The sequence below is a fragment of the Dromiciops gliroides genome, chromosome 1 (genome assembly GCF_019393635.1).
Source record: "Dromiciops gliroides isolate mDroGli1 chromosome 1, mDroGli1.pri, whole genome shotgun sequence".
Taxonomy (NCBI): Eukaryota; Metazoa; Chordata; class Mammalia; order Microbiotheria; family Microbiotheriidae; genus Dromiciops; species Dromiciops gliroides.
Genome location: NC_057861.1, coordinates 754,228,897 through 754,240,907, shown reverse-complemented (window position 1 = coordinate 754,240,907; position 12,011 = coordinate 754,228,897). Strand labels below are relative to the sequence as shown.

At 41.4% G+C, this 12,011-nt stretch overlaps 1 protein-coding gene across 1 annotated transcript in view; it reads left to right on the top strand.

Moving 5' to 3' along the window:
• LOC122744495 (T-cell receptor gamma chain C region C7.5) overlaps nt 1-11,775 on the top strand; it is a 124,539-nt gene extending 112,764 nt beyond the window's left edge. The window contains exons 3-6 of the mRNA XM_043990039.1: nt 353-399; nt 2,887-3,210; nt 8,122-8,175; nt 11,366-11,775. Coding sequence (XP_043845974.1) covers nt 353-399; nt 2,887-3,210; nt 8,122-8,175; nt 11,366-11,505 — 565 coding nt within the window. The 3' untranslated portion in view covers nt 11,506-11,775. The remainder of the gene's footprint in view (nt 1-352; nt 400-2,886; nt 3,211-8,121; nt 8,176-11,365) is intronic.
• The last annotated feature ends 236 nt before the right edge of the window (nt 11,776-12,011 follow it).

Below are 12,011 nucleotides of genomic sequence, written 5' to 3'. Positions count from 1 at the left end.
GTTTCCTTCTGAGGCTTTTTAATTTTGCAAAAGTGGGCATGTTCTCTAACTAATCACATAAATTAGAAAAACTGTTATAAAACCAAAAGGAACATTCTGAGAGGTGTAATGGAATGAGGGTAACAAGAGAAGGAAAGACTTAGAAATTTACTGAGAACCAACCCTAATTTGTAAGTAGGCGAACTAATGTTCATTGAAAACATGGCTAACTCTTGGTAAATTTGTGGAGAATTGCCAGACAAGAAAGACACCAAAGAGATAGTAATGCCCGTGGCCCCATGGTGTGCCTCAATTCTGTCACTGACTCTGGATGAGCTCCTTAGATGGTTTTTGTATCTGACTGCCCCACAGTGGGACAGATTAAAGTCTTTGGTGAAGGGACAAAGCTCATTGTGACAAGTAAGTGTGTCAATTATGTTTGCACCATTTTCTAGGCATCCCAGGTATAAAGTGAGGTTTGGTCCATTTGGGGACAGCCAAAAACCACAGCCATTGACTATTGATGAGTTAAGTGGGTTATTTTCCAGTGGGGATGGCTGGGAGGATATGGCTAAAATCGGTGGGGATGGAGGAATCATTTTGTCCTGGAGGAGATGGGTGTACACAGCAAAGGACCTCAGCTCTAGGGAGTCTGCACTGCATGATTGTATCTTTTCGTTATTTTAGAACATTGGCAACTGGAAGTGATGAAATCCTCTGGGTAAAAACTAAGGTGAAAATCAAACTTCACATTTTCTTAACTGATTCCTCCAGTCCCTTTGACTCTGGTAGGGCTTTACAGTGTACCTGACTCTATGATGTTAGGGGAGGGTTGGGGGAATGGGTAGGTTTCATTGCTGTTGTTGTAACATTAAATCAATTAAAACTTCATGAGCATTAAAAACAGCATTGAGTGGAGCTAAATTTATCATGCTTGACTGATGGCTGCTCAAGACAGGATTACATTAACTTCAATGGGTCAGATTCAGGATTAGCAGTAAATGCTTTGATGTTTTTGTGTAAATCTCAAACTAAAGTTTAATTTGGAGTCAGAAGATCTTGAGTTTGAATTCTGCTTCTGCCGCTTACTATGTGACCTTGGGCAACAAATTTCTCCTCATTAGACCTCAATTTTCTTATCTATAAAATCACAGGGTTAAGCTAAATTGGTTAAGGTTAATGATTAGGCTAACGTCCCTGGGAAGTCTAAATCTAAGATCCTAATTAGCAAGGTCTAAGATAATAATAATTATCTTCCTCTGCTGATTTGATAAAAAAAAAATCCCCCTTTGGTCATGAACACTGATCATTTTTACAAAATGCCAAATAGTCTGAATCTATGAAGGGTCACATATTGATTTAGAAAACCACAAATTAACATTATCTATGTTGTATCGTTAAACATTTCCCAATTACATTTTCATCTGGTTTGGTCCACACTCTGGAGTTTTGTAATAGTGAGTTTGACACCTCTGGATGTCTGCCTTCTTATGTATTTGGAGTTCAAATGGAAAGAATTTTAAGTAATTCTCCAAAGATGTTGATCATTCTTTTATAATTTATCAGATCATTTCATCTATAAATACTATTTCTCTTTTCAATCAGATACTATGATTTAGTTATTGCTCTTTAGTTATTCTTCAGCACTTCATTGGGTTCTGTTAATTTCACTGGAATGCACTGGCCTCGGACACTCCCTCTTCAGCTTCTAAATAGTCTTCATGAGTATTTCCAGCCCCCCACCCCCCTCACCCTACCACTAAATGATCCGCTTATGAGGAGGTTCACCAAACATAGCTTGCCTGATTTGGGGATGGGCACACAGTGTGGTGCCCATCTTGAAAGAACACACCAGAGCTGGTGAGCCATGGGCATAAACTTGAAGAAGCCGGACCCCTCTCAGGACACAATAAGGCATCAGCATTGGATCTCACTGGAAGAATTTAACAAAACAGTGGTGAATGTATTGGCTGTTTCTACCTCTCTGGAAGCAGCTCCATTAAGATGCCAATGTTCTGTCCCCATGACATAGTTCATTCTTACAAGAGTCCTCAGGGCATTAGATCTATTAGCCTTTTCACCCTCATCATTTCCAATATAAGTTATAATTAGAAGGGATCTGGAATAATCCTGTTGCCAACTGGCTAAACAAAACTATGGGAGTGGGGGTAGGGGTGAGGCTTAAATGATTAAATGTATCTATATTTAAAAGATGCTGAGATACATAGAAAATTTCCAATTAACAGGTAAATTCAGCCTAGGAAAAGGAAATGAAAAATCAAATAGAATTCTTCCAGTGGGAGTCTTCAACAATATTTAAAACTCAAATAAAACTTCAGAAGACAAAGGCCATTTTGATGTTGTATAGAATCAAATAAATTAGGTGGCATTAGGATCAGGTGTATAGTGAGAAAACTGGTGCCTCAGCATTACCTAGGGAAAAAATGTGGTTTAATAGCTTTTTTTTTTTTCAGGGCAATGAGGATTAAGTGACTTGCCCAGGGTTTCGCAGTTAAGTGTCAAGTGTCAAGCTGGATTTGAACTCAGGTCCTCCTGGATCCAAGGCCAGTGCTTTATCCACTTTGCCACCCATCTGCCCTGGTTTAATATCTAAAAGTAATTTACAAGCCAGCCAGTTCAAAAGAATGGCCCTTCTTAAAACCATCTAACATACCAAAGGCCAGATTCCCTATGCAATGTGCTGTATCATCAAACTGCTAAATACCTTTTCAAATTTGAAATTCGGTGAGTGTAAAAATGCTGCCCCAAGGAGGCCCGAGGAACATCTCTCCTTGCTCCCCATAGTACTGCGGTTCAGGACTTTCTTTGACCTGCACTGCATGGCACCAATATTAGCCTTGCAGGTTTTCCAGTAGTTACCTTTGTGTTCTTTGGTTTTCTTTGCAGAATCTCCCATCCAAAAAAAACCACCAAAGCCCATATTTTTTCTCCCTACTTTAGAGGAGGTGAAACAAAAAAAATCTGGGACTTATATTTGCCTGCTGGAGGATTTTTTCCCCAATGTTGTTAAAACATATTGGAAAGAAAATGACAAATCACAAGCTCTGGATGCACAGTTTGGACCTATCACTGGGACCCAAGATTCATATTCACAGGTCAGCTGGTTGACTGTGGAAGAAGATGCCTTGGGTAAAAACTTCACCTACTTCTACCAGCATGAGGATGTGGGCATAGAACCGAAGGCAGTTCCTGTTCCTCCATTTGGAAAAGGTATGTACCCAGATTTCAGGTCTCTTGAGGGATGAAACAAAGCTCCACCTTTCTCCACATTGGCTTCTCTTTCTTCAAGGACTTTCCATCAGCAGGATCAGGAACTGACTTCATGGTCAGCAAAAGTCCTGCCCAGCCTCCCAAAGTCAATCAACAATTAGGTATTAAATACTTACAGTAGGCCAAGCACTGCTAAGCACTGAAGATACAAATGAAAAATAAAAAGAGCCTCCATCTTCAGAGAGTTTATATTCTAATGAGGGAGAGTAGGCAGAGAGAGAGACACACGCACACACAGAGACTGAGAGACAGGGGAAGAGGAAAAGAGATAGGAACGAGAGAGAAACAGACAATACAGATAAGCCATCTACCTCATTGTTAGGACTAAATTGCCTGGTCAGTAATCAGATTGAATGGACTAGATAGAATTGGGACAGTAACATACATGGAAAGACATAGGTGATCCATAGAGTGCTATATCAAAGTAAGTTATTGTGTTTCTCTTAAAAAGAGTGACTTTGGATAAGTCTTCCTTGCTTTTAGTCCATGAAAATATCTAATGTTTTTTTTTTTCCTTTTTAACATTACTCTTCATCTTCCATCCAAGCAAACCACTAAGACGAAAGCAAAGACATCTAAGGTTCACATAATGTTAGATTAAACCCTATCATGTGGTATGTGAGCTCAACACAAAGATCTCACATCAAACAGTCTCACATCAAACCAGTGGGGCCAAGATTCTGCCCTCCCATCGGGTCTCAGCAAATCCTGGGGGAGAAGCAAAGGCAAAGTCCTCTGAGTACATAGATAGGGTTGGTGGTAAGAGCTTCTTCCACAAAATGGCTCCATAGAAAGACCAAGGGGCCTGCACTGGGCTCATTAACTCATTGTATGCTCCTATCCAGACCTTCATTTCCTCATCTTCAAACTGTAGGGTGATGCGCTATCATCTTGCCCACCATTTCAGTTCCCCCACATGAGTCTTTTTATTATTAATATCAATTCATCGGTTACAAAAAATCAATCAACATTTATTAAGCACTTATGTTTCCGGTACTGTTCTAAGAGCTGGAGATACAATAAAAGGCAAAATATATGATGACAAAAAGCTATGAATTCAGTAAGACTTAAGCAAATTTGTATGTAATTGTATTTATTAACTATGAGACAAATTATTCATTTAGTCTACGGAAGGTATATTTAGTATGCATATGGGTTTGCAGACCACTCAAAATAACTCTAAGGCTGCTCAGGAGTTTGGAGCCTATAGGCTGGGACCCACTAGACAAGACAATCTCTGAAGGTACTTTCTGCTTATAATCAACAGTTACATGGACAACCAAAGAGAAAATGAAAAAAAAGTAGAAATTTGTATCTTCTCTATGGAATCACATGCATGTCTTGGCAGATCTCATACTCCCACCCACAGGGACTCTACCATTAGAATTTATTAGGTGGAATGTCTAACACCCACTGCTGCTTTGTAGTTTGTTACTCAGAACCCTGGACTCATAATTATCAGAAGAGATTCAGTCCACTTCAAACCTAAGTGAATCTGTTGAGGTCCTACTATGTTCCAGACACTTTGCAAAGTACTAGAGATACAAAGACAAAATGAAGAACAGCCCCTGCCCTCAGGGGGCTTACATTCTGTGGAAGCCAGGCAATAAGTATAGGCCTGAGTATTCAAAGAGGAAGATAACCTGAATAGGTAGGGAGATCAGGGAAAGCTTTTTGGTGAAGAAGGTAGTCCCTATGCTGGGCATTGGAGGAATCCACAAGTCCAAAGGGTAAGGTGGGAGTAGTTTTAAGTCACGAGGGGCAGCTAATGCATGGGTACAGAGATGGAAATGTGAGTTCAGGGAACAATAAGAAGGGAGTTTCACTTTTTGCTACATTTCACCCAAGTTATTTTTTGGTATCTCCCTTCACTCCAAAAAAAAAAAAATCTTAGTATCTATATCAGATATATCGTGTGTATACTCAGAGATCATGGCTTCATGGGAAACCCAGTGTTGGGAGCCAGGAAGACTAGGGCTCCAGTCTTGCCTCTGACCTATATTTTCTGGGTGACTCTGGACAAATCATTTAGTTTCTAAGGTCTCCAAGAACTTTCTAAGACTAAGTTTGAGAAGAGCCTGCTTTGGTAGAAGCAATTTCCTCGCCTGGGCAGTTTTCAGTCAATAATATCACAGGTCCAATATACTGGTCCTTGTACTCTTGCTGCCATAAAATCCCTATAATTCTCACAAACAAACTCCAAGAACTGGTGGCAGTGTGGCTCATACATTCAAAATAGAGGTGACAATAGCTTAATCATGAAAGATGGATGGAGTCTTTTCTTGACCCTCTCATTGGCTTTTGTCAGACTTGGGTGAACGTCTTTGGGGAAATGTTTGCAGGTATGGAAGGGAAGGAGGACTAGGAACTGTCTGCCAAGTCTGTGCATTCTTTGAAAGGGAAGAGACAATGTAGTGGAAAGTACATTGGGTCTGGGGTCAGAGGATCTGAGCTTAAATCCTATCTCTGTCACTACCTGGGTTACTTGATACAAGTAGCTTCTTATCTACAGACCTCAGTTTTCTCACCTCTAATACGGGGGTATGAGGTGCCTCCTAGTTCTAAAAATATGTTCCACATACAAAACCCCATTGTAAAAAGAAGAATTTCATCTGTTTTCCCCATGATACCTTCTCATGCTATGTTTGCACAGATGAACAGTAAAGGGAGGACATCTGGGTGTTTACTCCCACATGGATCAATCAAGCTGCTCAAGACCTTTGACCTCAATTGATTACAACCTTGGGCTGGGATGGTTGAGGTTTTTTTTTTAACCATCTTTTTCAGTTTAGTCTTTTCTCATATTTGCTCTTCATTCTATAGGTTTAAATCGAGTTTTAGGCTATGTCTGCATTACTGGGTAGTGCAATTTTGTTTTTAGTCAAGAAAATGAATCCACTGGCTTTTTTTGTATAGACAGCCCATGAGCCTCAGAGAAGGGTCAGAGGCAGAGGAGTTACAGTAGAGATGAGGAAAGGAGAGAGGCCATGCTGGCCACTTCCATGAACACTGGCCCAGAAGTTTTGTGTGCATTCCAGTGACTCATTCTTTTAAGGGGATTGCCTGCTTTGGTTTTCCTAAGTTTTTTTACTTAGATGTAAATTTCATAACCAATAATGAAACCAACCCTTAGTGCCCCTTATAAAAGGAAGCGGCTTTTACTGAAAACATTCATAAGAATCCCCAGAGAGATTGTTTTAAAATGCATATCATTTGTCACTTCAATGAATTGGCTGCTAAAAAGGTCATGAGAAACTTCCTAATAAACAGAGCAGTTTAGGAGAAAATCGTCTTTGTTTGACACTGGTTGGTCAAGGGAAACAGCTCTGCCAGGCCATTCTTGGTAAAGAAATGACTTCAGCCGCAGGTTTGGTTGTTTTTATATAATTTGTACCAGGACAATTTCTTCTGCTTGCCACTTGTCTTCTATACTTGTCACTCTGCTGTCCATCACTTCCCCAGTGTAAGCACCCAGCACACAGAGAGGTGCAATAGGAAGGATGTTAGATTTGAAGTCAGAGGATCCAGGTTCAAATCCTGCCTCTGTCATTGGTAACCTTGGATAAGTTTCTGGGCCTTGGTTTCTTTGACTTTAAGATAAATGGGTTGGGTTGTTGGAGTTCTAATTTCGTTTTTGATTCATGGACTCGTTTGGCAACCCAGTTAAGCCTATGGACCCCTTCTCAAAATAATATTGTTAAATGTATAAAACGGTACACATAAGATTACAGAGGAAAGTGACTATATTGAAATATACTTATTTTAAAAAACAAGTTCACAGTTCCCTTAACAGGGACCCCTGTTCTAGATGAATGTTAAGTTCCCTACCAGCTCTAAAGCCCTTTACTGCAAGTGGCTCACCCAATTTGGTGGAGTATACTGGCCAAATAATGGAGGATCAATTCAGTGAAGGAGGTATTCTTCAGCATTTTCCCAATGAATGTCAACTTCAGTTGACCACTAGGCACCCAATGGCAATGTAACCATACAATGATTTGAATTGTTAAATTAGGTTAGCAGGTTAATTTCTGAGAGAAAAAAAAATTATTTAGTGATCATGTAAGAGTGAGAGAGGGCACCCATAGATTTACTCACTGAAAGACTTCCAAGAGTTATTTGATCAGGAATTGTGGGCACAAAGACTGAACAATCCCTGCCCTCAAGGAGATTATGTTCCATTGGAGCAATGTACACAGATAAGTCAATGCAAGGGACATAAAAATATGCAAAATCATTTCAAATAGAAGATTCATTGTGTCAGTACCATGGAGTCCACACTAACCGAACCCAAGGTAGTGATTTTACACTCAAGAAATTCATTGTCTTAATTGGTGAGTCAAGCCCTTGAAGGAAGGAACCTAGGCATGGTGTCCACCATTTGCTCAGGAGACTAGCACCCTGTTGTTCCGGCTGCATTCAATGATCTCCAAGCTCCCTTCCAACTCCACACAGAGCAAGAGGCACCTAATAAATGTTTATCCATTCCCAGAATAAATGAATGTTCTTTGGTGCAAGCAGTCAGACCATCCATGAATGTAGCTAACAATACAAGGTCTTTTAAGGAGATGCCAATTTGCCGATGATAAAATGTTTCCTGATGGCACATCAGTAATGCCTCTATGTGTCCAAACCCAACAATGGAACCGAGCACAGTGAATGAATGAATAAATGAATGAACGAACAAATGAACGAATGAATGAACAAATGAATGAAAATAAAAAAGCATTTATTGACTCAAGAATCTTGCTAGAATCCTGTGGCTTTCTCTGACTGGATGCTTTTTATTGGAATAAATGGACGTGTGTGTATCTAACTAAATGGAAATTTTTCTGGTTTTTTCCTTTTTTCTAGTTATCGCAGGTCCCCGTTCAGAAATCTGTGAGGAAACCGACACCAAGACTAATGGTAAGCTTTATATTAGCTTGTTTTCTAGCCAAAGGGGAGTTTTTACTTGTGATCAACTCAACTTTTTGCTCCTGGAGATTGGGGAAGGAATGGGGGCTTCCTGGGCCTCAGAACAAGATGACCAGTGTTGCAGAACAAGGATGGTTGGCTTGTCTACGGAAGGGTACATCCTCCTTGTCATAGTCTGACTGTCCAAGTCCTGAGACCAAGGGCTTCTGGGGCCAGAAAGCCTGGAGGTTTTTGACTGCTGGGAGCCTGGGATAGCTACATACCAGGAAGTTAACATCCCAGAACTTAGCCTGAGAATCATTCTAGTCAACCCCAGAGGCAGTGAGACTGAACTCATGAGCTCGTTTCTCAGCCACAGTGCTTGCCTAGAGGGGCATGAATATGGCTGAGTCACTGAAGCTCTGACTCTCAACTTCTTCATGGAGAAAATATTGGGCTTGTAGTCAGGAATATGTACATTCGTAGCCTGGACACTTACTAAGCGCTTGATGCTTCTTAAGTTGCTTCAGTTTCCCTGTCTGTACAATCCTGCTCTCACAGGATGGTTTTGGGAAAGCATTTTATAAATGTATAATTTTATACTTGCTGCCTGTGTGACATCGGTTAGGCTGCTTCCTTTACTTCAGCTTGTTTCCTCATCTGTAAAATGGGGGAGAGGGTGAACTGAATGATATCCAAGATCTCTTCAGGATCTAAATCTAATGAAAAAATCAGGCTCTATTGACCTTCAAGAATTCATCCATGGGGGCGGCTAGGTGGTGCAGTGGATAGAGCACCAGCCCTGGATTCAGGAGGACCTGAGTTCAAATCTGACCTCAGACACTTGACACTTACTAGCTGTGTGACCCTGGGCAAGTCACTTAACCCCAATTGCTTCACCAAAAAAAAAAGAATTCATCCATGGGTGGTGGTGGAAGAAGTCTGACTCCCTTGCCATTAGCCAACTTTGTCACATAAGGCAAGTCACAAGGAATTGTGGACCATTAGAGTTGGAAGGGATTTATAGGTCATCCAAGTACCATTTTATGGCTGAAGACACAGACCCAAAGACAGGAAGCAACTTAGTCATGCAGCAATATCACAGAAGGAAAGTTTGCACAGAAACTGGCTTGGGTTCCACAACAGCTTTTGGCCAGCACAGAGCTGTCTCTGGGAGTGTGGGGGCTTTAGTTAGCTCTCGGTGGGGCATAGATACTTCAAGTCTCCAATTAGGTCATATTGACAATGTTAGTAAGAATAAAAACACCAGCCATTTGTATTGTCTTTTTAACTTTCCAGTGGGTTTTCTGAGCTTTAATCTCCATCAGTGCTCACAATAATCTCATCTGGGAGACAAGACAGCCGCAGATGATAGGTGAGGAGGAAATTAGCTGAAGCCCTGTCAGGTCCAGCAGCTGCAGATGGTCACCAGCCAATAACCTGGCAGGACCAATACTGGGAGCTAAAGCTTCTCACTAGCAGTGCTGTTTTCTTTCTCCTAGACCTCAAATAGAAATGGGCCACTGACCCATGCCTAAGGATCCCTGTGAGCTACAGACTAACTGGCTTTTAAAATGTAACATTATGTATGTTTTATTGAATGTTTATTTAGTTTGTTAAATATTTCCTAATTACATTCTGACCTGGCTTAGGAGGCACTGGGGAGTGTTGAGGGCTACAGTCACAGGTTTGACCCCTCTACCCTAGACATAACGTTATGTATTTCATTCAGAAAAAAAAAAAATTCCCATAGCACGCAGTCGTGCTATAAGAAATTCCACAGGATCTCAGGGGCAGTCCCACAGAATGACACAGCCCCGTGCCAGCTCTGGCCAAATCTGTCTCGTGTGGACACACGCAACTTCTGAGTGTCTCTGAAGATAACTCTCACTTCCATGTGCTTTGCAATAGATAGACAGTGTGCTTTCCTTGCAATGATCCAATGAGGTGAGAAGCAAAGGTATCATTTTCCCCATCTTACAGATGCAGAAAGTGAGGTTTGGAAGAGTTAAAGCTGACCAGGGTCACAAGGGTAAGAAGTGCAAAGCTGCCGGCTGGGGTCTCCAGAACCTAGATCTTTGTCTGTGCCTCAGCTCCTTACTTGTCAGCTCTGATTGGTGAACACTTAGATTGCCTCGAGAGCAGTGGGTTCACCATCACTCAGGGCCTTCGAGCCAAGACTGGATTACCAACAGTGGGAATGATGTAGATCAAGGTTCTTAACTATTTTGGTGTCCTGGTCTCCTGGTCTCCTGGTAAAGCCTGTTTTAACATGCATAAATTGCTTAAAAAGTAATAAGAATAGGGGGCAGCTAGGTGGCATAGTGAATAAAGCACTGGCCCTGGATTCAGGAGGTCCTGAGTTCAAATCTGGCCTCAGACACTTGACACTTACTAGCTGTGTGACCCTGGGCAAGTCACTTAACCCTCATTGCCCCTACCAAAAAAAAATAGAAAAAAGAAAAATTAATAAGAATAACTAGCTCAGTGCCAGGCATTGTGCTAAGCATTTTACAATGATTATCTCATTTAATCGTCACACCTGCTCTGGGACCACTTTTACCCCATGATTATCCCCATTTTACAAATGAGGAAACTGAGACAGACAGAGGTAAGGGGCTTGCCCAGGTTCACACAGCTAGTAAGTGTATGAGGCTGGGTTACAAAGGAAACCAATTTTATTGAAATGCAGTTATCAATTTTTTTTAAAACTAAGTTCATGGGCTCTAGATTAAGAACCCCAATATCTTGGGGATTTCTGTTCAAGTAAGGGTTGGCCTTACTTGCCATCTCTGACATATTAGAATTCCCTAAGAGATCAGGGAGAAGGATGACCCCATTCAGTATTATTAACAATATTAGTAATAATAACAAAATAACTGTCATTTATATAGTACTTTAAGGTTCACAAAACATGATATAAATGCTAGGGTTTTTTTTTTTTCTATTTTAACTATTTTATGCTGTTGAATGCTTCTAAATTAGACCCAGTGAGGAAAAGAGGGTTCAGGAAATGGTATTATACAGAAATGTTCCGAGGAAACATACAAGAGTGCGGGCAGCCTAGAGTGTCCTGCTTTCTCCATACTCCTCTGCAGGCTGTTCCTGCCAGAGCCCAGATTCTTGGGCTTCTGTTCTCAAGGCCTTTGCTTCTATATCTCTCGAAGCATCCTGCCGTACTAACCAGACTCTTTCACTTTAGGGCTCCAGAGAGTGCATTTTGCCAACACATCAGCCTTTTATACCTACACCATCCTACTTGTGAAGAGTACCATCTACTTCACCATTATCCTCTTCTTCCTGTACCGAAAGAGAGTGTCGGGGAGCCAGGAGACAAAGTAGGCAGGAGATGCCCTTCAGCCACCAGGGAGGGAAGGCTGTGCCCGCACGTTCCAGTTTGTCTTCTGCAGGAGGAGAGCAGCGGTCATGCTGTTGGGTCTTATTATTTCCCTTTTGCTTAGCAACGCATCTTTGCTGTAACTTGGGAAATGCAAGTTGGTTTCTTTTAATCTGTTGAATAAACAGGAAACTTTAGGTTGTCAGAAATCTGTTCTCTTTGGCGCTTTGCTACCAATCTCCATGCACTTTCTTACCGATAGACCTCTCCCCAATAAAAACCACTAATGCTCCCTCATTTCCGTGTCAGCTCTTTTAATCTCCCCAGTGATGGGATGATGGTGGCTCACCTCTCAGGAGCACTTTCAGAGGTGCAAAGCATTTGATACACATTATTGCCTTGGAGTCTCACCACAGCCCAGTAAGGCTGCCATTACGGGTCTAACTCACCCCAATTTACAGATGAAGAAACTGAGGCTCCCAGAACATCACTGTCTCCCTCATAGTCACAC